Source organism: Equus asinus, chromosome 21, assembly GCF_041296235.1.
Source record: "Equus asinus isolate D_3611 breed Donkey chromosome 21, EquAss-T2T_v2, whole genome shotgun sequence".
Taxonomy (NCBI): domain Eukaryota; kingdom Metazoa; phylum Chordata; class Mammalia; order Perissodactyla; family Equidae; genus Equus; species Equus asinus.
In genome coordinates this window covers 84585124-84612004 of record NC_091810.1, presented here as the reverse complement: position 1 = coordinate 84612004, position 26881 = coordinate 84585124, and the positions used below count along the sequence as shown (strand labels likewise).

The following is a 26881-nucleotide window of genomic DNA, read 5'->3' as shown; positions in this document are numbered from 1 at the left end:
CAATAGTTTATTAACAAAAAAGTACAAATAAGTACAAATGGACATCCTATTTCCCCCCGTTATGGTCTATCTATCTATCTCCCTTTCGGTCCATGGCATGGCCTTCTTAAGCTAAAAGAATGGGTAAAATATTCCTTCTCTTTCCAATGGGCCCTAATAATCATCCAAAATCAAATCATTATGTATTTAAGTTTTACAGTCCATGTCAATTTTTAAAATGTTTTATCTATATAAGCTGCCATAAAAGTCTCCTCCCTTGCAATATACCATGTACCTAAATTTAATGAAACACATCGGCATCAACATCCATAAAGCATGCTTAGACATAGGGAATATCATATCACTAGCACGTTTGCCTTGAAGGAACAGTTTACAAATGAAAGCTTAGAGGTGTCAAAAAGGATTTTCATAGATATTTACTAAAAACACTTCAAGTCAAAAACATCTTGTTAACGGAACTAAATTGAGGTACACAGAAAACATTCAGCTTAGTTGTGTTCTTTGCACTGATTTTAAATCAAAGCTACTCATATATCTAATCTTACTGTTATTATTTCAATTTTCTTCAAGAATGGTTCCTTTTCAATTTATTTCAATAAACCTACAGTTACTCCATATTTCTCTCTCTACAAGCCCAAAGTAGTTCTCTGAATCTTGGTAAATTCCCATGTGATTTCTCTTACATGGTTCCTTAAAATACCAATATAGATGGGGAGATTTAGTAAATTGCCATGTTTAGTAAATAATGCCCAGTTTGCTCTTTCTGCTATGGCTCATTGAGACAGAACATGTGGGTTAATTTACTGATGTTCCTAAAAGCTTTGTGTAAAATTTATTAGATTATATATTATTTGAGTGGTAAGCTCCATCTAGCCTTTTGGTTTGTGGAAGGAGCCAGGTCAGAGCTTACTCACTTTACTCCCTACTCAGAACTATTCTGATAAAGAACACGAGTTCAGTGTTGGACTAGGCTGTAGTAACATAAGGTGCTATACCAGTGACACATTTTTCGGGAGCTGGAAAATTCAGATGACCACTCACTAAACATAAAATCATTATTCCACAAAGATTTTATTCACATCAAACTTGCACAGTAGCAAAAAAATCAAAACATAACTAGCCACATATCAAAGAACAATATACAATAGAGATTTGAATTTCTCAATGGCATTGGAAAGTATTTCCATAAATAACATTTACAATTCTAGTGTTAGGTCTTTCAAGGTGTCTGAAGCTTCACAGTGCTAGAATTGATTTTTATCAACACATGCAAAAATGTGCAACATAATAATCCATATTAATGACACAAAAAAGCACGCCAGTTATTTGTCATTCCAGCACGGCCATGCCACTCTATGTTCTAAAAACAAACAAACAACCCCCCAAATCCGGGTCCCATTCATTCTTCAATTACGCCTTTAGTCACTCTGCTTTATTATATTCAAACAGTCACTGTTAGTGCTCTTCACCACGACTTTCAGGTTGACGTCACTCCCTGCCTGCTGGCTGTCAGGACTGGGGGACGCCCCTCTCCCAGACTCACCTTCTTCCGGATGTCTTCATCATTTGCTCCGAGAGAGGCATAGAGCTTGAATGCAGCCTGGCGGAGTTCGTGAGCGTGTTTTAAGTCGTGATCAAGCTATGGGAGGGGAAAAAAGATATGTTCCAACTTAATCCACAAATTAAATCTTCAACAAAACTGAGAAGAGTTGAAGAAAAAAACTTAACTATAACATATTAGTGCTTTCACTGAATTCCTGATTATTTTTGGGTTCTGCTCACATTTGACTGAGACCTTGCTGTGCTTGTGTCAGAAGGACCTGAAAGGCATGCAGTCTGCTTCTATCTAAAAGTGACCACCACAACATTTGACACTATAGTATAGGAAAAACCTTTGTGAACCCTTGACCCCTAAAAATTCAGTGTTCCTAGATGGTAGCTTTAGTGTTACTGACGCTTGCTTGCAGCAGCTCTTTGAAATGCTCTCTTCAAAACCAAGGCACACTCAGGCCTTTCTAGCCCCAGGATACAGCTGATAACTTGAGTGCTGCCGCAATGCAACAACGTCTTTAGGAGGTTCTCCTAAACATTGAGTAGTGCTAGCCTAATTTCAGCATTTATATAGCTTTTAGAAAAAGGGAAACCTTGTGAAAATCCCTATCAAACAATGCACTATCTATTACAATTACCTGAGATTTAAGTTTGGGTTTTTTTTTGATAAATTTATTTAAATTACTTAGTGGTACGAAACAATTAATGCTATCTTTCCATATGCATAACTGGCTTTCTAGGTTATCAATTCTTCCATATACCTGATTTATCACCAGACTACCATAAAAATTAAATAGAAGCATGTTCTCAGGACACTTTCAATGACAGACTATGAACCAGTGAATATAAAAGCCCTATCAATAATGTAAATAATTTTATAACTAAGAGATATAACTTATTCATCCAAATGACTGCTACTTTCTCCAAATGCATTGCCTTGGAAAGGTTCCCCCTTAGGCAAAAATGTTGCTGTTGTTCACAACATTCTGAGATCCTCTTTTGAAATTTCCTAAAGAGCTAAGTGGCCTATTTCCTAAAGAGCTAAGTGGCCTATTAGCTAGAAAACCTGGACAACGATATATCTTCATGAACTAAGAGAGTCTTCAGTTAATTGTCACAGATTGTGGTATGTGAATATGGGGAAATCCTGCTGGGTTGCAACATTTAGAGTAACAAAAACAACAACAACAACAAAAACACCATAATAAAAAACTGAAACTCATTTGGGGTGGTTCTCAAGGCAATTCTTAAGAGTAGTTACAAAAATATTTTGACCAAAGCAGGCACCGATGGATTATGGAAGGAACCTCTCAATATTCAACACTCATTTTGATGTGTGAGTTCTAAAATATCTATTATTAAAGTCTTAACTACTTTCTAGTCATAATATATATTAGAATACTGATTTGGACTAAGATACCATGAAAATCACACATTCATTAATACGTAAGAATTTCTCTCTACAGGTCTAGTATCTATACTTTCATGGTCAGAAATCAGTGGATAATCCATCATCAGACTTAAAGATGACAAAACAAATTAATATTCAAGTTTGGCATTAGGAGATAATTTTTGAAAATTATTATTATTCTAGTTTTACTGTGATGGAAATAAAATGGAAAATCCCAAACAGAAGGGATAATCTTCTACATACTAATTAAATGATTTGCACATGCATAGGCTAGAAGTTCCTATTAACTATGTTTGCTCACTCTCATGTCCATCAGAGCGTTCTATTTGCCTTGCTAGGATGGTCAGCTAAGGGTGTCCATGAGGCCATAGTTAGGACTTGCTCATGTATCTTTGTACCAATGAGATACTGTGTCCAGTGTGAGCAAGTAGCCAGAGAGAAAGCAGTTAGTTCAAAATAATCCATTGCCACTACTGGAAAAACACTACTACCGAAAAAAGAGCAGACACATACCTTTAATATGTAAAGGGTGGTGTACATTATTAATACAAATATCAGTAAAGGCTATTTTAGGCCCTTCCTAAGACAGAGAAAAGATAGTCTTAACAGTTTGTTTTATTTTCAATGTTAAATGTCAAATGAACAGTTGCCTGATAGATGAAATTTTCTGGAACTCAGGGGCATGGGAGAGGTCAAGAGAATAGTTTAAAAAAATTTTCCATTGGGACTACTGGCATCAAAAATAAAGTCACATTCATGGAACAGTACTGGTTACTAATTAGGAGGCAATGCTCTCTCTATCATGACCTCCTTGAAGCTTTCTCTAACATAATATTTATCTCTTATGCTTAGAGAAATGGATATGACAAACAGGCTGATAAGAACAAACTCAAAATATCTACCTATTCTAAGGAACTTCTATTTTGAGAAATAGTTAGCACAATTTGGTCCTCGGTGGTCTCAAACTAGAGGTTAAATAGCACTTTAGCTGTCACTAGCAGGCCCAAAGCACAATATGAAACTGCAAAAAGGAAAGAGAAGAAGATGGCAGTAGTTGGAAGAAAAGGTAGCAGAAGAGAAAGACAGTGGTGGAGAGTGAAACAGGCTGCTCGAGGTGACCCTTGACCTAAAAAGGAGAATACAGCAACAGAGGTGATTCTGAGACCTTGAAGAGCATTAGATGATGTTGATATAATCCCACTATTTTTAAGTTTTAGTTGGGAATTCAAGATGCAACTTTCTTTTTTCTCGATTATCTCCTTAGTAAAAAATTTGACAATAAACATGAAACAAATTGGATTCATAAAGCAACATCATCTATATTATCAGAGGAAAAAAATTCTTTTATTTAAAAAGGCTCTGAACTGTAGTTATCAATTGGTTCAAAGTTTTGAACAGTAGGAAAAACTTTTTAAAAATCCCCCTCTTGAACTGCTGAAAAGGAAAAGAGAACATACCCTTTTAATATCAGTGATGGCACTCACTGAGCTGGGATACTTGAAATAATCAGCAAGCATGGCAATGAGGTGATCAGTGATGCTAGCGATTCTCTGTAGCTCAACATCTGGTTCAATCAGATAGGCAAGGGTCTCAGCTCCTTCAACTCTCTCTTCTAGTAATCTCTCCTTACTGCACATTCGAACCAAACAAGGCAATGTCTAGAAGGCAGTGAAATTAATTATTTGTTTTTTGGTAAAGGCAAAAGCTTGATGGAGAGCATACAGTGACTGAATCAACTCAATGGTTTTTCTTGAGAGTCATGTTTGTGATCAAATGTTTCAATAAAGACATTCAGAGAATGAAAGGTGTTTTTGGAATGTAAAAATAAAATTCAGTGCATATTAATCATTTATGCTGGCACACTAAATTCTAATCATACAATCAAAGCAGATTAATACAAACTCTAATTAGCCTTTTGTGATAAGACTGAAGCTTTATTGTACAACCTTATAAAAGACATTTAAGGATCCCTAATAAATCACGTCTGATGCTTCTGCCCCATCTACATATTTATTTACCTAAAAGACATTCAGCAGTTTAATCAGGAATGATTCTGTCTTAGAAACAGTATGCTAACTTTTCCTTTGTGAGTAATATGGCTGGGATGACTTTTTTTGTTTGTACAGTTCCAAAAACAAAATACAGCTTTAAAAATTCAGTGATCTTACCATAACTCAGATTCTACCAGTTCTCCTATAGTGTGGGTGAAATGCATCAATCAGAGTTCCTAGGTTTTCTGAAGAACTCCCTGGAATGACTGTGATACCTACTAGACCAATTTTACTTCTGAGGTCCCTCAAAAATCTTGGTATTGTCTTGGTAATTTATCCACATTAGGTTCTCAATAAAACTATCCCATTTATTTACTATTTCTAAGGCTGATGAATCCACTTTAAAAAGATAATGTGGAAGTAGAAATTGAAATGTTATAATTATAGGAAGCCTTCCTCAACTACTGTAGTCAACTGTGCTTTGCTCTTTTCCAAGTTCTTATTGTATCTTTACCAAAGACTTGCACTTTATTGTTCACTACTGATTTCCTATCAGGCTTGTTGAGCTTTACAATACAACCCTAGGCTTCTGAGAGGAAAGCTTTGTTCTTATTTTCCTTTCGACAGTTACTAACATTTATCAATACCATAAATTCATGGATTATTGAATTTAATGCTCACAACTACTACACGAAGAAGATACTGTTAACCTAGATTACCAATAGAGCAGTTGAGTTAATAAACCAAGGTCATGTGCATGGAAGCCCTCAGTATTCTATGCAGTGTTGTCTACTTAGGGGGTCCTCAGATCTCACTAAATTAACTGACTTGCTTCACCAAAGACTAAAGCAAACATTAGTCTTCTCAATGCTCTTTTATCCTTAGGTTCACTTTGAACACTGATAATGATAGCTCTCACATTCATAAAATGACACACAATCAATTTATATATATATTTTTATAGCTAATAAGATGTTAAATATATTTAATGTATTCTTATCCTCACAATAACACTGTGGAAGAGATGAGCAGGAATTACTGCCTCCATTTTCATAATTGAGAGTCTGAGGCACCAAAAGAATAAGGGATGTGCCTAAGGTTACCAAGTCAGTCAGTGGTGGGAGTGCTAAAACCAGAATCCAGGTCTTAGAACTTTTAGGTTACTTTTTTTTTTGAGGAAGATTACCCTGAGCTAACATCTGCTGCTAAACCTCCTCTTTTTGCTGAGGAAGACTGGCCTTGAGCTAACACCGTGCCCATCTTCCTCTACTTTATATGTGGGACACCTACCACAGCATAGCTTGCCAAGTGGTTCCATGTCCGCACCCGGGATCCGAACCCACGAACCCTGGGCCTCCAAAGCAGAACACACACACTTAACAGCTGGGCCACCAGGCCAGCCCCTAGGCTACTCTCTTATCTGGGTTTTTCTGAGTTCTAATTGCATTTGACATATCACAATGATCATGATTGTTTTCATGTTATTTACTTATTCTTTCTCAGTATGCCTTTCAATTATCTGCCATGAGGGTGATATAAAGTCTTCATCTGCAAAGATAGCGCACTGCTTGCCTACAAACACTGTGTTGCAAACTTAATGAAAATCAAGGATTAAAATATATTTTCTATTTCACTTGAATTTCACATAGTTTTACAATTTCTACATCCTCCCAATTACCATAAAAATGAAAAGGTGTGACAAGGAAAGAATTATTTCACTTTGACTTTCAAAACACATTGAAAACCAATTTTTTAAAACTATATGGCAACCCACTGAAAATAAAAGTATGGTGTTCTAATATTATTTTATCCTATGCACACACACCACAGTGATAAATGTATAAAAAGAAATAGGAATACCAACATTTCTATTCAACACTTACATGACTGGGTAATTTTCACAAGTCTCTAGAGAATTAGCTCACCTTTAACACAATGCAGCTGTCATCTGTCCGAATCGCTCCAGCTCTACACATGTAAGTTAAACTGGAATAAGATGGCAGAAAGTAAATTTTTGCTTGTGTTTTAAAGCTTTAAAAGAAAAATTATCTCTCTTTAAGATTTTATGGGGAAAAAAGGACAACTACTCTTACTTATTTGGAGGGAGAAGGTTTTGACATTCCTTTATCTGAGGTTCTGTTAACGTAATAGTCAAAGACAACTAACTGATATATATATATATAAGCCAGATATTTAAAAAGAAATACTGACAAAGTTGTTTTAAAAATAAATGGCCTAATGAGTAGATAAATTTTGAAGCTAGGTGCTATGCACATTGGAGTGCTTTATACTTTTCTCTATACTTTTTTGTGTTTGAAATTTTCCATAATAAAAAGGAAAAAAACATTAAAAATAAAATATAAAGTATCTAAGTTTAAATGAAGTTAAATTGGGATATTCCAATGTGTTTTTGAAACCAGTTCCACGAGAGCGTTACCTTACTAACAAAGAGGCAAACACTCAGTTTTGAAGTTAAGACAAAAAGCAAACAAAAAATACAATATAAACAAATAAAAAACAATTAATGGTGTGTTGAGTAATTAACTTGAAATTCCTCATTCTTGCCAAAATATCAGAGAGCCACAGCTTCCTAAATCCTGAAACTAACCAACCCATTTAGCACAGAACCCTACACAACAGGAGCTCACCCCATCTGCTAATGTATTGATAATTACAGAACTAACGTGTGTTGAATGCTTGTATGAGCCAGGAACTGTGCTAATAAGAACTTTACATAACTCTCTTATAAGCTGTCACATCTCTGCGGGGATTCCGTTTTGTTTTTCTAAAAGATGAGGAAGTCACATTCTCTGAAATCATGGTTTGGTTATCAACTTCAGCTAATTCTCATTCTATGTTTCTATATCTTTATATTTTCCTGGCTTAATATTTAGCATATTAGATGTGGGTTAAATCTGATCTAATTCGGTATAATTTCAACTGAAATATAACACGAAGGGAATGTAATAAAATAATTTTCTACAGACAGTCTTAGATGTTATATGAGAGTTCCTGTTCTGCATGCTACTAGTAGTAAACTGAGTAAAAAACACATTCATTTAAGAAAATGTGAATCAATCATGACTTTTGAATTTCAAAATCACAAAACAAGATGGGGGTTGGAAGTGAGCTAATTGGGCTGTCCAAAAATACTCTAAGATACTGATCAAGCACTGTCTTCCCACATTGTCTTGACTTTTACCATTTTGCTGATGTGAGCTGCATCTCAATAGGCTTATCTCTCTGCAACATCTTCACAAAAATTTGTGGTAACAATTCTCCATCAACCAAAACTAGAAATAAAACAAACAACAAGAATTAAGGAATTCTTTAAATCTACAAAGTTCATAAATTAAATCATGTAGGTGCCACTGAAAGTTCCAGCCTACCATTTACCAGGGTCATTGATACCTGGGGGTTTTCAAAAGCTAAAACTGAGAAGCATTTCAGTGCTTGCATTCGAACCTGTAAAAATAAATGAACAGATGAACAAAGCATTTATTTTAACTTTGCAAATATGAATTTTAACATCTCAGAATCTAAGCTCTTCTGAAGAAATAACTATTTAAATCTGCTTAAAGTACTAAAGGAAGGACTCAAGGGAATACAAATAATACTTGTTTATGTGAAAAGTACAGAAGTTAAAATCATAAAAAGTTAAAATTAATTTTGAAGTAGCAGAAAAGAAACACCATGAAGTAGCAACTAAAGTTGAAATAGAAAAATCTCTAATCAAATTTAAAAGAACACTGTACAAAATATAATGTTGGTAAGGCAAAGGGAACTTAATTAATTACCAACTGCCTTTCAAGCGGGGCACTTCTTCCCAAACCACAAACCAGAGAACTGAAGGGAAGACCAAAAAAAAAAAGAGACCACTCTTGCAGTTGTGTATGGGATGGTGATGCCGGGCAAAGAGAACAGAAGGAAAGGAGACAAAGTTACAACGAAAGTTTGAAAAGGACTAAACTAATTTCACTTTTTTTTTCTAATTTCACTTTTAAAACACCCATGAATTGTGCCACTAATTCTCAAAACTGGTTGACTGGTCCAGGATGATACCAAGGGCCCAAACGCTTGACCACATACAACATATTTTACAATCTGCAGGAGCTCCTATGAGAGCTGTGATTCTCCGTTCTTTCTGCTCAGTTTTCACTTCCAAGCCTGAGTCTGTAGATGATGTCATGTGGACCTGAGACTGGCCCAATAGGTAGCTGAGGTGTGGAGCAGCCCTGTCCCTCACCTGGGCAACGGTCTGCAGCACTAGCGTGTGCCCACAGGCAGAACTTAGAATATGTTAATGACACTCTGACAATGGAGCAAACCTTGACAAAGAGTAATGTTACCAAAAACTTTTTCCTTCTTATAGTAGATAAGGAAGTCTAGCGCTGAAATGAAAAGGAAAAATAGTAGAACAGCAGGGGAAATTAATGAAGCTAGAGGATAGAGAAGAAGGACAGTATATAGCCATCCCAACAACTGTTTGTTGATGTGCAAGTACTGACTGGTTCCAGCCTCTGCGTGGTACAGAGCAGAGGGAGTGGCTCTTAGTACATGATTCCTTCCCTTGCCTCTGGCTTGTTTCAAGCTGGTTCCATTCCCCGTTCCTATCCTTGTGAGCTCTTTACCACAACTGAACTTTCGACGTCTGAGGTAGGGAAAACATAAATATTAGGAGGCCCTACCTGCAATAAAGCTAAGGACCAAAAGAGTACACTGGGATCAGTGCAAGAGGATAGAAGACAAAAATCACTGCTTCTCTGCTCTACAGGAAACGCCCAGCATACCCAGCTCGAATGTTACACAAGAACAACAATATCCCAATATTTGCTACAACTTGCTAGTTGGACAATAATGAAATGACAGAAGTTTTAACTAAATGCCTGATAATATACTATGACGCTACTTACCTATACATAAAAGATAGTAAATTTAATTAACAAGTCTGAAAACCCTTGACTTTTAAACTTAAAATACAAAAGCATTTTTTTTTCCTGAGGAAGATTAGCCCTGAGCTAACACCTGTGCCAATCTTCTTCCAATTTATATGTGGGTTGATGCCATAGCATGGCTGACAAGTGGTGTAGGTCCATGCCTGGAATCTGAACCCATAAACCCAGGCTGCTGAAGCAGAGCATGCTGAACTTAACCACTACGCCATGGAGCTGGCCCCAAGAACACATTTTAAGTGTTGTTGTACATGTGGGTATATGCTGTAAGCTGGAGTCACTGTGGCTAAATAAAGGTTTCAAATATGAAATCCAAAGTCTTTCCTGATACAGCAAGCCCTTGCTCCAACATACTTCAAAGCATCACCTCGCCTACAGCTTTGGCACTGAGACCTAACCAGAAGAGACTGTTGACAATAGGTGAAAAGCAATAGCAATTCATGCCACAACCATATCCTGAAAAAAATGGAAAGGCAAAGGTAGCTTTTTTTTTTTTTTAAAAGAGCATTCTGTAGATAAAACAATGCCCCACAACATTTTACTGATAAAATACTACTCTTGATTGTAATACTTATCAGAGAAGCAATAAAATATGTGGGCCTCTTTCTAGAGCAAGATTCTATAAACCAAAAATAAAGTATAAAAATCCGGCCATAATTTTTAATATCTTACTTTGTAAGATACTGAGGTTAGTAGGTGAGCAATATTCTGAACTGCACCATGGTTAAATAAAATTGTTTGATGATCTGGACCCTGGAAGAAAAGAGAGTATAATAATGCATTAAGAAGAGTAAGGATTCATTCCAATAAAACACTTACTTAAATGTAGAAAATCACATTCACTACAAGGTAGAATTCTCAGTTACCCTTCTCTCACATAAACCCATCATAAAAAAGCAGGGTAGACTGTTTTCAGTCCTGTAAGGGGCTACCATATCTTACTTCATCCCAGTTCTGTAGAACTGCTGCCTCTTTACCTCCCCAAAACAAGAAAGGGGGCACAGAAGCTATCTGGACACAGGCTCTTTGCAATCTTAAACAGCACACCATCACAGCAACAGAACCACTATGAATTCTGCATTTCATGTGCACGCCCTTACCCTGTGCCCACAGCAAAGAGTGGAGTCATTCTTACAACTTAAGACTGATGAGATAGCCAGAAGAACTCTAAAACTAATTAACTGCAAGGGGACCTGGACCAGAGCCTAGGCTATCTCAACACATCAGAGAAGTCTGAGCAATGGATGGTGGGAACCACAACACTCTGTAACTGAGAAGTGAACAGGGCGTTCTTTTTTGTTTTTTTGTTTTTTTTGTGAGGAAGATTGTTGCTGAGCTAACATCTGTGCCAATCTTCCTCCATTTTGTATGTGGGACGCCACCACAGCATGGCTTGATGAGTGGTGTGTAGGACCATGCCCAAGATCCAAAGCTGTGAACCCCAGGCCGCCAAAACAGAGCACATGAACTTAACCACTATACCACTAGGCTGGCCCCTGAACAATCTGTTTTGATTTCTATCTCGCTTTTCCTCTTAAAATTATCACTTCTTAGAGGAGGAAGGTAAAGAAATAGGAAAATTCAGGTGTTTTATTTTTCATCAACTGTTTTCTACTAATCAATTTACTGAAGATCTTCAAAGTAGCAGAAGCTCAAGGTAAATGCAAGGCTTCAAATTTGCCACAGTTCTTATTCATTTTATGTCCCACCCATCCACTTAAATAATGGAAAGTCAATTAAAACCAGGACAAGGATGGTATCTCATGCTTATCATTATTCAGAAGAGAAAACTGTAGCACCGAAAGGTAGGCTACCTGTCTAGGTTCACCAGCCCATTAATAGTCTAGAAAAAGAGCTCTCAAACCAATTTTTCCAACCCACTATTTAGCCAAGTAACAACTATCTTGCAGAGGCTTATTCTTTCTTGGACCAAAATATCATTTGAAGTGCGGAGATTAGCACTGACACTTCTGAATAATAAAACAGCCAATATTCTATTTTATGGGTAACAATCCCCTAAACATTTTATATACTATTAAAAAGGTCCTTTAAAAAAAACTTCAGCAATTTCTCTCTTAATTTCTACACTTTTTAAACTAACTTCTAATCTCTTATTTTTGATCACTATATAATATTCCACAGTTGACTCAGTCAAATCCTCATTACATATTTTACGTTGTTTCTAATGGTTCACTATTATAAACAGTGTTTTGTTGAACATTATTAAGGCTGCATCTCAGTGTAGTAACTTAGGGTATGAGGATAAATTCCGAGTATAACTGCTTGACATATTTATCACTACATATCCATCCAGAACAGTATAAACTTGGTTTTATAACTGAAAATACTGACATTCTCAGGACACAGGCTTAAGTGTGCTGTCTTCCTATCTCATCCTCATCCATGCATCTGCAGTTATAATTACAGGTCCTACTGACTGGGTCCTTGCTATTTGCTGGCATTGCTCTAAATGCTTTACTTCAATTGTCTCATTTGAAACATAAGCATCTCTGGCGTATTCATTATGAAGATAATGGTGGAGACCGTAATGGGGGAGTCAAGAAAAAGAAGGGTCTCCTAAGAATCTGATCCATTTTTTTCTTACCTAGTAACAAGTAGGTAACTAGAATAAATTGTGAAGATAAGCCTAAATTAGCCTCAGCAGACACGTCACCATACTAAGGGTTTTTGCCCTCCTTATGAATTTCAACATCCCAATTTAAATACCAGCAGTGCTCAGTGGGAATAACTGAGTAGGCAGGGTGCTGCCTCCATTCCTTATACCTCACTGTTCTTCCTTCTCTGCATTCAAGCAATTTGCTCCCTGGCTTTGAGGTAATCTAATACTAATAGACTATTTTATATTCTTCAAAATATTTTATACATACACAAATATATAAGTATATTCTTTCCCTTATTTTAACACAAATGGTAGAATATTATATATATACACACAAAAGGTTTATATATACAAATACTGTATACATATAAAATACTATATATAAATACTACATATACTATAAATGTATTTTACATGTATGTATATATACGTATGTGTGTGTGTGTATACATATTGCTCTAAACCTTTTATTTCCTTTATAATGTATCTCAGAGATCATTCCTATCAGTACATAAGGAGCTTTCTCATTTCTTCTTTGGTCTTATTCCATTGTATCAATGTCCATACTTTAACCAGTACCCTATAGACATTTAGACTGTTTTCAGCCTTTTACAATTACAAACATCACTTCAATGAATATCCATGTGCATACATCTTTTTTCCCCTAAGAGCTAGATCACTTATGGAATGTCTTTACTGATGTTGTAAAGATCAATATATAAATGATGGTGAAAAGATCAACAACTTTCCAAACTTAACTATTCCCCACTGCTTACCAATGTTGTACTTTTTAATCCCTCAAATTCTTTGCCCCAAAGATTGCAGTAAACATTTGTTACAAAAGAAGCTCTTCTTCCTGTCTGTGGTCACATACAGGATTGTGTAAAAACAATTGCAAGAAAGGAATCAGTGGCTGAACCAACTAGAGAGAAGGAGCTGTCATTTAATTATCACATCTCTCTTTAGTCTCTCCAAACTGACCTGCATGGACCTGGGGTTAGTGAGGCTACATCCACAGAGTGGAAGCCCTCATGATCTTGAACTCCAAAATACAGGTCTCAGAAATCTGAGTCACTGCTGGAGAAGTGGCAACAATTTAGAAGCTAGAATTCCAATTAACTTTATTACTAGCCTTTTTTGCTGCTTACTAAGTCAGGGAGAGATTTTAAAGATATAATTCTGATTAGCTTATAACACAAATGCTTTAGTAATCTCTCCTCTTTTTGTCTCCCCTCCTGAAACTATGTAAATTTATTTAACAGTGATACCAGTATATGCAAATTTGTGAATGAGTTTTAAAATTCTATTATGAATCTTATTTTGGGCCTATACGTAAAAGTGAACAACATGAAAATAAAAGGTTTTTATAATTAATCACAATACAGAGACCATCAGATCAGTTATTTTCAAAGATACATGATGTTTGAGTATCAGCAGAGAAATAAATATTGTATTTTAGGTTATTACTATTGTCACTGGGGTTTATAAATGCTATAATGTTTCCTGAAGTCTAGTTATATCTCAGAACACTTAAATTTAATCATTTAATTACAATAGTAAATGCTAATTATCAGGCTAAAAGAAAGCTGAGTTAAGGTGATTTTCTCTGATAAGATCTTTGGTTCTGTTACTGGCACGAGGGTGACTGCACATTCTTGCTCAGCAAAGTTTCCCTCCGGCAAAAGAACTAGTGATTTAATGGTATTCCTTTATCTATGCTTTCAGCTAAAACAGCACTGAGAAGTTTCAGATGAGCAAGCCTAAAAGGGTTGAGAAGTTTCTATGAGTAATTCTAAAAGCTATTTGGGTAACTTCAGGAATGGGATAATTCAAACTTCTCATAATTTGACATGAAGTAGTTATACTTGCAGGTCCAACTTTCAGTGCCCTTTGGGGATTACTGTGGTTATGACCAGCAGATGCTGTGTTCTCCAGAACTCAGGTATAGATGCTAAAAGATTTTTAATGAGACATAAAGTTCTGGAGTATCCTTCTCTACCCATCTGCCAGGGCTGGCCATAAGACATCATTTCATTGTTGGAAAATTCTAGATCCTATTGGTTCAGCTCATTTTTAGCGAATGCATTGCAACAAAGTTGTCATTTTCTCAAAGCCTTTCTTTGCCCATCTCAAAAGATTAAGGGATTGTTTGACATCCCTGGTCCTGTGAGCTGGCTTACACACTTGTCAAAGCAATGCAGGAAGAGAAACTTCAAGGATTTTTGAGAAAAATCTTAAATTCTAAATGTCTTAAATAGAATTGAATAGGCTGTGGTAATCAGCTAGGATGTGAGGGGTTTAAACTTTTAAATTATAATCTATAGATACTTTTCCTGGAACCAAGTGACTTAATTTTCATTTATTTGGGAAACTGTTCTAATCTCATAGGTCTGTGATCTTCCTAGTTTAGTACGTAGGTGTTCACTTCTCTTTCCCTTCTGTTCTGTAGTTCCCCAAACTCCTCACTTTGTGTCCGTATTATACACGATAGGTAGTTCAGTAACGCTGTCCTGGAAAAGCTACAGAATCATCAGAAGATAAACAATAATTTGGTCAGAAGTTAGCAAATGTGTAGAAATTATGAAAGACCTCAAATAATCACCCGTGGTTACCAAACGAGTACACTAATACGTAAACTATGAAGCAAAATGAATAGTACTTCATGGCACTCTTCAGTTTAAGTTCGGGCCCTTTTAATAACAGAATTATTACAAAGATTACATCTTTGCAACAAAGAGCAAAGACGAATCTCTCATTTCTCCTTATAAGAGATCACTTAAAGCAATTTCCAGCAACGTGGAAACTGAGGGTGTGGGGAAAGAGTCATGATCACACACTGCTGGTAGCAGGATAAAATGGTACAACCCCTATAGGGACAAGATGTGGTTACATTACAAATGCACACTCTGACTCAGCAATTCTGTTTCTTATAAAATGTCTTACATACGAGGTATTTGTTGCAGCATTGTTTTGTAATATAAGACTGGAAACAAGCTAAATGTCCAACAATAGAGGACTGGTTAAATAAATTATTGTACATCTATACAGTAAAATACTATACGGCTGTTTATAAAAAAAGGAATGATGGAGCTCCTTATGTTCTGATACGGAATACCCTTCAAGATATGTCAAGTGAAAAATCCAAGGTGCAAAACAGTATGTAGGGTGAGTTACCATTTGTGTCAAAAAAAAAAGGGCAGGGGAAATATATATATAGGACTGCTTATATATTTATAGATTATCTCTATGAGGATACACAAAGAAGGCACATTTCCCAAGGGCATATAAAATTTTACATTATAGAGAACATTTATTCTGGTTCTTACTTTACAGCAGTGTGAGAAGATCTGACAGATGTACTCCTGGGTGTAGCGGGACCTGCTGAGGAGCGCCATGAGGTGCGGTATCACTGTGGCATCCTGGAGTCCAAGGGAAGGAGAACACAGCAGTAAGGAACTCAGGTACAGTAAGTACATCTAACAAACTGTTTCCATGAGTAGGTATATATGCAAGCCTCTTATCTTAATGACAGTAAATCAAGTCTCTTTAAGGAACACAGCAAAACAAAAGCGACATGGCCATCAAAACTGTCTAGGCGAAGGACAAGGAGAGGGGCTTCAATGTTCATCCTCGATAAAACACAAGAACAGAAAATTCTCAATTTCTCTCCCATAAACAGGCTATATCCTCACAACAAAACAAAATCACTCAATAAAATCTGACAGAAATCTGTTCTGAAACAAAACGTGAGGAAACTAATAAGATACACAATAATATAGTAGTGTGTCGCTTAATGATGGGGTTATGTTCTAAGAAATGCGTCATTAAGCGATTTCATGGGTATGCTAACATCATAGAGTGTACTTCCACAAACCTAGATGGTTATAGCCTGCTACATACCTAGGCTATATGGTACTAATCTTATGGGACCACAGTTGTATATGTGATCCGTCGTCGACCAAAATGTTGTTATAAGGAGGAATTATTGTATAAAAATAAAACTTGACAATTCCGATCTCTGAGACGTTATTGTAAACATCAGTAACTAGTAAAAATCTCTCATAATGACTGTGGTTAGCTAATTTCAATCTTGACAAGACAATTCATACAGTAACAACTTCTCACTTGTAGTGTACTGCCTATTGCTGACACTTAGCAACATACATCATGGTACAGAAGAGAGAAGAATCTACCCAACATGCTGCAGGGCTCTCCAAGAACCTCCTTTTTCTTAGAGTGCAAAAGGAATTAAAAGTCGAAAGAAGATTTGGCCTGAACCACAGACGGAAAAGGAAACTTAGCTCAAGCCTCCTAGCCTAACGCTGTCACGAGTCCTAGAGCTATGATTCTCAAGTTTGAATGTGCACGTAAATTCGCAGAGGATATTCTTTATGTACCGATTCTGATTCTGTAGGTTTGGAGTAGGACCTAAGACTCTGCATTCGAAGTAGCGCCCAAATGAGGCTGATGCTGCTGGTCCATAGACCACACTTCGACAAAAGACAACAGAGGGCAAGGAAGGAAACTTAAAAGAATACCACTGTTGGGATGAACAAGATTCGGGGTTTCCCTTAGAAAGAGAAGAATGTCCAAGATATAAAAAAGCTAAGTAGGAAAAGAGAAGGCTGTTGATTCCCTACATACAGAATCTTTTCCTCCTGCTTGTTAATATAACCCTCTGTGTTGTCACAAGCAGTTTAAAAACAAAATGAAAAACTTAGAAAACCTCAAAGAAAGTCAGGTACTATATGCCTAGAAAGAAAAGGAGGAGAGAAGATGAGAATATCAAGTACAGATGTGTTTTACGGGTTTGGGGGGACAGTGGTTCCATTGGCAGAAGACGGAAGTAGGTAGCAGCTCAGAGAGACCAAGCAATCGAGAGGAAGATAAATAAGCCTATTAGGCTCCTAAAGCTACTTTCACCTCTTTCCTTTCCTCATTGCTCTCTCACTCTGTTTTCCTGTCACAACAGACCCTGTCCCTTTTCTTCACACCTGCCCGCTTTCTGCCAATTGTGTTATATATCTGCAGTCTACAATTGATTAAAGAAGGCAAAGAACAGTTACATAATTTGCCCAAAGCCACCCATCTGATAAACAGGATTTCAGCTACACATCTTGCCTTCTTCCAACTCGACTGCCCTGTCTTTGGTTTAGTGCCTGAGCTGCGATGGCAGCTGGCCTCTATAAAATCCAAGTCACAGCCGTCAGGTAATTACACTGAAACGCTACTCTCTGTCATTATCCTGTCCAACACCTTTCACGGATTCTCCATTGTCTCTGAGGCATAAAATTGAGATGTTTCATAATTTAGACATTCTCACTGTGAAAGTCACTTAATGTCCCTGGGTCTTAATTTTTCTCATGTAAAAAAGTTAAGTTGGCATAGATCAGAGTTTTCCAAATTTTGCACCATGACCCATTAGTGAGTGATGAAATCAGTTTAGAGTGAGAAGACGGAGTTAAAACAGCTAGCCAAGATCAATTTCTCCCCCTATTACTGGGCTAGGGGTTGGGGAGAGACTTCTAGAGTAAAGAAGACAAGTGAGTGGCTTAATCTCTTTTAAACATAACAACAGGATCTTCAGGAAACAGACTGATATTTACTAGGAGGAGAGTCCTTCTCTGTGGAATGCTTTGAGGAGGATGTTCGCCATTTAGGACTGCTTACCGTAAACTGGTGGCTCTCAAAGAGTGGTCCATGGACCAGTAGCATCTGAGTTACCTGGAAACTTATTAGAAATGCAAATTCTCAGACTTACTGCATCAGAAACTCTGGAGGTAAGGTCCAGCAATCTGTGTTTAACAAACCCTCCAGATATTTCTGGTGCATGCTCAAGTTTGAGAACCACTGTAGTAAACAATCTAGGAATGTATAAGGCATGGCTCCCTGAAGAATATCGCTGAGATGTAAAGAATGTCCCTGAGGTATAACATTGAGACGTTTCCTAATTTAGAGCCTCCTTGCTGTGTGAGGTGACCCAGAGACCTCACTTACAGACCTTCTGTATCATTATGCGCCAGAGGAGTGTGTGTCTGATTTGGGAAGGATGGACTACAGAGCCACATGACATGTCCGCTCTCCCTGCTTGCTTTGCCTACACCTCTTGATTGCTTATATTCTTGAAATATTTATAAAGCATGATTCTGGACAAGATCCCTGATTCAGATGTGTCCAATCTGACATTCTGATTCTTTGTGTTAGCTCAGAGAATCACTACCAGAATTTCTTTTTCTTAATGAAAAAGGATAGAATAGAAACCAGAGGGCATAATATTTGTGGAACTGTTTTGTGAAGACTGTCTCAGGATCCTCTCTCTCTCACAAACACACACACACAAATTCACATATACTCATAGTGTGGCAATGGAAAATATATTTCTTACTGTGGACTGTGGATAAGAGTGTTTGAAAATATTGGCCTGGATAATTTTCATTAAGGAAGTGCCATGCAATCAATAGATAATAATATCCCCTTCTAATCCCTGAGGTTTTTGAAAACCACTGAATGACTCCAAAGATCTTTGGATTCTCTCACATGTATTTTCTGCTTGCAGCCTGACAAGTAAGCCTCTTGCAAACTGGTTCTCATTCATCTTTCCAGTGGAAACTAACACTGATGCCCTTCCTATAACAGATTATTCTGCCCACCGTCCTGCATATTTTCTCTTACATAAATCTTTCCTAGACTGGTCTCTTTCGTTTCCACTTCTTTAAATCTTATCCATTATTCAAGAACCAGGTCAAATTCTAGCCTCTCTAGAAAGCTTTCTCTGCTGGATTTAACCCAGAGTGAGTGGAACTCTCTATCACTCATTTGGCAGTAAATATACTGGCTTAATTTGTATACATTAAGAGATCAAAATGGGTCTTTTTTTAAAAAAAAAAAAACAGCTTATAAATTCCTCAAGATCTGAGACTTTCACTTCTTTACAAAGCCTAGAACATGTGATATTTGCCAATCAGCAAGAACTCAAATACTTCTTGAGACTTTTCTATAACATAACACAGTTATGATGAGTTTTGAGATGCTATAAGCAAATTAGAAGTACGCTGTTAGTGAACTGTAAGTGACGACTCAAAAACATCTAAAACTCACTGTATACAGTAGCTCCTCTGGAGTGACGGGGCTGGTGAAGATGGTACGCAGGCATCGGAGGCAAGCTTCAATGAACTTCAGGTCTGGGGATAGTAGTCCTATTAATAGAAAACAGATTTGAGACTCATCCTTTCAACTAGTATTTAAAACACTGCAAACTGATTCTAATTTTTACTTGTACAAAAATGACATCCCTACATACCTTGCAGTAAGGCAGGGATAATATGGCAATCTAGTAGAGACTTGACATTGTTTTCAGTACCCATAGCAAGACTTCCCAATACCACTGCACATTCAGTTTTCAGCTCTGTGCTTGAGGTTTCTTGCTGAAGCAAGTACAATAATCTAAAAAGAAGGAACTTGATAAACAGAAGAGACTAAAAAACTTAACCAAAGTAAATTAGCTAAAATTAATGTGATAGAAAAAGGCTACCAGTACATTCCACATACTAAAAATATGGTTGGTGAGCTTATGGAGTGCTAGGAAATGGTCATTTGTTTATATCAGCTGCTAATTTAATAAAAGAATATGTAAATATTTATAAAGCATGATTCTGGACAAGATCCCTGATTCGGATGTGTCCAATTTGACATTCTGCTTCTTTGTGTTAGCTCAGAGAATCACTACCAGAAAATCTAGAAGAGATATTCTCCATTTTGAGCAAAAGAACTATCATATCATCTCAGAGTTTATCAGAACTGTATATCTGAACGTTGTCCACAAGTGGTCTCTGTAGAAACAGCACCACAGTTCATGCGATCTGCCACTTCAGGATATGAAGACTCCCAATGCCAAGTGCTGCTGGATCTTAAATTCAGACCAGAAATGGACCTTGAACATCCAGAGCCGTTATTCAGAGATCATAGAGGTCTAGCCTAGAGGGAGTACTCAAAGTCCTACGCAGCTCTTCAAGCATGGGAAGCTCTCTTCTTTCTCCAGCTCTCCCATTCGGGTAATCAGGAGCTCCTTCATTTCTACTCCAGTCCAGCCTGCCAAACGACTACTCCCCAAACTCTAACCACCTACCACCAGTGACCATCTCCCTCATGTTCCCTAAAGCATATTTATATAACACTAATCTCCTAAGAAAGGTGGCTGAGAGCTTTACAGTTACCAAAGTATAAATTTGAGGTCGGTTATGATAAAAACTATAAAACCATTAATCTTGCATCAGATAGAAAAGAAGAAAGAGAAGAGAAAAAAACAAAACATTAAAAAAATTCTGAGTGAAAAACATAGCAATTTTACATAAAACTTAGCTCTGAGTAGCAAAGGCAGAGAGAAAGTTATACAACTGCCACTCTCTTCCAAAAGGAAGCTTATTAGGTCATCAGAAGAAATCTAACTTCTATGTTAACTTAAAAAACAACAAATTTTAAAAATTAGAAATTAAAAAAAGAAAAGCAGAATTAAAAACCAAGCAGTTTTTTTATTTTTTTAATTCAAAAGGGTTTTAAGAATCCTAAGAAATTATAATCCAATCATATAAAAACTGTCAGGGCTCTCAGGAGATAGGGAAGAAAGAACCAGGCTGGTGCACACAGCCTGTCCACCCAAGATATCCTTTTACTGCAGGGTCAAGGATCTTCCTGAATTTATAAAAAGTATTAATGCATTCACTTCATATTTCACCCTCTGGTACTTCAATTTTTTTTTTTAGAGACGCATCATATAAGTCAAAGTATTTATTTAAAAAATTAAGAGGCTTTTCAAAAATAGGATAGACCATATAGAAAAAAGATGAGTCTTAAGGTTAAGAATGAGAAGTACATTAGAAACTTAGTATGAATAGCAGAAAGGAGATGATAGCAAACATACCTTGGAACAGCTCCTAAAACAATGAGGTTGGCTTTCTGCTTGTTGTTTCCAATTACAGCATTTTTCATGTCTCTGAATTCAGGGGAAGAGAAAAGAGTAAGGTATGTTGAGACATCACAGAAAAATCAAAGATCAAGTCATTCCACTTCATCTTTATTATGCAACATCTTGGATTGGCAAGTGCAGAAACCAGTGAGTAACCAGTGACCCTTTCTCACCCGGAGTGCCAAGGAGAAGGGAGAGCAATAGGTGCTGAGTGAGCCCGGGGGCTGTAAAACAGGAGAGTATTGGATTGGGCGAAGTGGGAGACCCCTGAGTACTGGTAAAAGACTTCCAATACAAAGAAAGTTGAGTTCTTCAAAAAAGGCCACTAATCCTTTGAACATAAAGAAATATAGGACACCTTCTCACTCACAGCTCTGGGAGTGGGGAGTGAAAGAAACCAGCTGACAGAATGGATCTGAACTTTGTTTCAGGGACTATGACTTTGTTCACTTTTGCCTCTTTTTCTGACTTCTTTTGGACCGAATATTTCTCATGATTCCATTTTATCTCCTTTATTGTCTTATCAGCTGTATTTCTTTGGGTTTTGTTTTGTTGTTTTTTAGTGGCTGCTTTACAATCTACAATATGCATCTTTTAACTTATCACAGTCAATCTTCAAGGGATGCTATCCTATTTCAAGTATATTGTAAGAGCCTTGCAAGTATATACTTCCATTTCTCCAACCATTCTTTGTGCTGCTACTGTCATACATCTTATTTTTAAATTAGTTAGAAACAACATAATATATTGTTACTATTTTTGCTTAAGCAGCCAATTATCTTTTAAGGAGATTAAAAAATAAGAAAAAATAGTTTATATTTCTCATATTTTCCAGTATTTTTTATTCTAGCTACACTCAGACCTTTGCTTCATCAGGAATAAAACTCTACTCCATAATAAGAGTATCTCTATCAATGACCAATTGGTTCACAAACACGTGGTTGGTCCCAAAGGGCAAGTAGAGAAAATAAATAGCTCAAAATAAACCTAGTGCTACTAAGAAAATCTTTAATAAAAGATACTTACCCAAATAGGTCAGTAGTGCTATCTCAATAGAGAACACTAGAACCCTATGTGATTCTACATAGCAGTGGTTCTCAAAGTGGGGAAGAAGGTATTACAGCCCCCCAGGGGCATTTCAGAAGTTTATGAGAGTGTTTGGAAATTTCTGACCATAGTTTTACAAATAGACGGCATTTCTTGCATAGTTTTAAAGAAAAGCATGTTTTTCAGTATTGTATCTGCCCTGTAAATAAAAGGGAGGTTATAATTTTTATTAAAAGTTATTTCATTTTGGAAAATCAGATTGCCAGCACTGTGGCACTCATGGTATTTGAGTCACTGATACCAGACACCATCAGCCCCCATCTGCAGCTCCCTGCACGCATACTACTTCATTACGTTTTCTAATGTAGTCACATCTAAGCATTTACATATTATAAATTATCTTCTTTCTAAAAATTTTATCCTTTATGTTATAAGCAGGGAAGACATTATATTATTTTTGGAGTTATCTATGTGAGTAGGTTATATTATTATGGATTTAATTTCAGCAGGGGGCGTTTCAAAATATTTATAAGGGGAAGTCATGTCTGACAGCATTAAGACCACTGCCATAGAAGCTCAAAGTTCTTAGCACCCATTTCTTTCCTACCCCAGAGTAAATTCCCCTAGATACTCATCCAGCAACTCTTTTGACTTCCCCTTTTTAGGTGTCAGAGCTCTACAATACACAGGAATTTTTTGCCAACCTTCAAAGTTACAATCCTGAAAAAGTTCTATAGTTGGCAAACCACAATCTTGTAGAAAGTGGAGTGGAAAACAGAGGGGGGAAAAGTTACTTAAAAAATCAACAACTACATGTTATAGTCAGCATGTATTTCCAATACCAACCAAATTCACTGGCAATAACTACAATACCCTTCTCTTCAATTATCTTCTTCAATGAGTGCAGAAAAATATGGCTATGATGTAGTAGTGACCTGCTGAAAGCTGATTCTCCTCACAAGTTTCTGAATAGCATTTTCACAAGTCTTGAGCCAAACACTGTACCTGACTAGTCTTCTTCCATTAGCTCAGTGCCTGAGGGTAGGTCTATTCTTCAAGGCCTGACTTCTCTCTGTAACCTATCTCTCAGATCTTCCACATAGTTTACGGGGGTAAGTAGGAGTATTTTTTTATGGGGACTAAACAGAATGAAGTTTACTAAGGTTTTTACCAAGTTCTGATACCTGATTATAAAATTATGTGATATCAAAGCCTCATTTAGCAAGGCATAGTTGGTGAGGGGCTGTACATCTAGGCTCCTGCCTCCTTATGGATGCCTGCTGTTTTCTTAGAGACTCACTTCCCAATCATCAGCTTATAGACCCTAACCTAGCAGTGTGTCATTTACTTTCATCTTATTCCCTTCTCTTACTGTGTTCTGCCTACTAATGTGCACATTCATTTGTCCAGCAGCTATGTATTGAGAGTCTGTTTTGTGCCAGGTGCCATTCTAGATGCTATCTCTATTCTGGAACTCTCAACCATAATATTTTCCCAGATTTCTCCTCATTCTTCCTAAACTAAGCAGAAGTGAGGTGTACCCATGTTACCTTACAAATACATTTCAAATATCCAAAACCATGCCAAAGTAAATGTTTTTATAGACAAAAGCAAATAAAAACCCCTCCAAAACCAACTGTCCAGTTCTCTTAATGGTTCATAAAAAGGACATGAAGGAGGCAGCCAGTAGTTATAGAGTAGATGCAGACTAAAGAGAACACAATTAATAAAATGGACCAATATCTAAAGAAAACAATTCTTGCGCTAGCTGTAATAAGTAAAATATATCTATGCTAGATAAGGAAGAAGAGATGTTAATGACCAGCAAATAAATTCTATTCAGCTGTTACTAGAAAGGGATACTATAAGATCATTTCCAGGAAAGAGTTGAAGCCTAAAGAGATGATAACCGCATACAGCGATCTTTAGTAGATCTAAGTACAGCATAGGATTCAATTTCAGAGGCAACCAGATGAGGCTTCTTTCAGTTCCCAGAGTGTAGCCATTCTCTCATCTCCTTATCGCCTCCTCCATACTTTTCCCTGGCTAACTTTATTCATCTTTCAGGTCTGAGCTTAGAGGCCAACGTCACTTCTTCCAGGAAGCATGCCCTGACAACTCCCAGGTCTGGGTAGGTGTCCTTCCTAGGTGCCCTCTATCATAGCACACTCATTACTTTGTTAGGATAGAAGTCTGTCCTCCTCTTGAGAGGCAAGAAAGCCAGTCTGACCTGAACTTTCAGAGAAGTTACTATTAATAGATCGCAAAACGTACCATATAGAAATCCATATCTTTGTAAAATGCAAACTCACAACTATCATACAAGATGGGAGCACAGTAAAACTATGCAAGGTTTATATATTGCCTTAAAGTTTACAAAGCACTCCATATCCATGATTTCATTTAATCTTCATCACAACCTTGAGTAATATTAACCCCATTTTACAGAAAAGGAAGCTAAGACTCAGGTTTGGGGCTTTCTCAGAGGCTCACATTAAATGACAGATCCAGTCTCAATCTGTGTCTTTTATGCCAAGTGTTTTTTCCATTACTTCCAGCATATCAGGCATTCAGAACAATCAATCAAAAAGACAAAAGAATTCAGGAAATGTATTTCCTTTTTCCTTCTGTGTTTCAATTTTACATTTTTATACAAAATAAAAGTATTTCTAACTTTCAGTCAAAGACATCCTTTTTCCAGTAGATCAAAGGACTTTTAACGTTGGGGCTGGTGGGGGGGGAATGCCCTACTTATATACTACTGAAATTCAACAATTAGTTTTTGAGCTCAGCACTGTGCTAGACTCTATGAAGGATATAAAAGCATCACATAATGGGATATCTGACCTGAAGAGTTTACAATCTCCTTAGGGAGACAAAAATAACACTAACAAGGTAAAGCAGTGCTATATTATAAACTGAGTGCTTCCAGGACTGAGAAAAGTAGACAATAAGACAAGCTTAACAAGTTCTAAGGCAATGGGAGGAACTAAGATGAACCTTAGAAAATGCCCAGGATTTGGCTAAGTAGATGGGGAGGGCAAAAAGAAAAGCCATTCATAGAAGACCGTACTGGAAATGAATATGGCATGTTTCTGAGGCGGCACCAGGAGCCTGGACTGAAAAGAAGGTTTCCTTTACGGTGGCATAGGACATAAAGTCAGGAGAGTGATAGGGAGAAGAGACAAACTAAAGGGGGATGGATTAAGGAGCAATCATGTTTTTGATGAGAAAAAGGACATGAAGGAAGCAGGGCTAAGGAAAATAAATTGAGAGCGGAATGGATTGGAATGCAGATAATACTAAGGTCAAGAGAGGCAACTAAATGGCTGATGCCCTTCCTTTGTGGTCCCAACACCCACTGTGCTTATCATTAGCATAGCTGTACCAATCAAACTGTAACGGGTTGTCTCTTCTCTTATCTGTCTCCTCCATTAGACTTTCAGATCCTCTAGAGCAGTGACTACATTATTCATCCTCCCACACTAGCACTGTGCCTAGCACCTGGTAGGCACTCGATAAATGTTTGTTGAAGGAATTAATCATTCCATTCAGGTATCTGGTTATGTGAGACAGATTAGGGTGGCAGCCATAGGAATCATTAATACAAAGGACATTTTGAGGAAGCAGTTCACGAGATGATTTGATAGGTACAGGAAATGTGGTATGTGACATATCTTGAGTGACTACTTCAAATCTGGGTGCCTGGGTACAGAGAACACTAAGAAGCTTGGAGAATAAATCCCTCAGTAAGACAAAGACCTATCTTAATTTTAGACACACTGAATTATCTTGGAGGTAACAATATCCAGAGAGAAGAGCTAAACAGCAAGCCTGGGGGATAACCCACTCTTTGAGGATGAGAGATGAGGAGCCAATATTAAGATGTTACCAACATGCATTTGTCAGGGAACGTTTTCAGCTAAAATCTAGCTAGAATCTTAAATTTGCCCACTAATAAATGGACTCAAGAGGCACCTACTTTTACATGGAGGTTAACCTTTCTTTGCCCTGAAAGAGATTAATTTTTAGTGTGGTAGGGAAAAAGGGCTCAGGTACTAAAACAACAAGTACAGTGCCTACCACAGGATATGTCTAAATCAGAGTGTTATGACGGTGATCAAAACCAAAAGAGAAAGTAAATACTGCACTTTGCCATTAAAACAGTAGGAAAAGTAAAAAAAAAAAAAAAGAAAGAAAGAAAGAAAAAGAATTGGGATCTAGACCTACTAGAGAAACAAAGTTTCAGGCAATCAGGCATGAGCATATTTATTCCTAAACAAGATAGCATAAGTTTTAACTGAAAACCTAGTATCATCTAAAAACAGAAAATTATTCATTTTAAAC

The 26881-nt window shown here is 37.0% G+C and overlaps 1 protein-coding gene across 12 annotated transcripts in view; it reads right to left on the bottom strand.

Annotated features, from left to right (window-relative positions):
• The window catches only part of ARMC8 (armadillo repeat containing 8), a 94243-nt gene that overhangs the window by 42536 nt on the left and 24826 nt on the right, over nt 1-26881 (bottom strand). For all 12 annotated transcript variants that reach the window (XM_070493382.1, XM_070493386.1, XM_070493389.1 and 9 more), the window contains 10 exons: nt 21443-21514; nt 19826-19968; nt 19624-19721; nt 15852-15944; nt 10578-10658; nt 8343-8418; nt 8156-8246; nt 6879-6939; nt 4420-4620; nt 1544-1639 (listed from right to left, as the gene is read on the bottom strand). In XM_070493382.1, coding sequence (XP_070349483.1) covers nt 1544-1639; nt 4420-4620; nt 6879-6939; nt 8156-8246; nt 8343-8418; nt 10578-10658; nt 15852-15944; nt 19624-19721; nt 19826-19968; nt 21443-21510 — 1008 coding nt within the window. In that variant the 5' untranslated portion in view covers nt 21511-21514. The remainder of the gene's footprint in view (nt 1-1543; nt 1640-4419; nt 4621-6878; nt 6940-8155; nt 8247-8342; nt 8419-10577; nt 10659-15851; nt 15945-19623; nt 19722-19825; nt 19969-21442; nt 21515-26881) is intronic.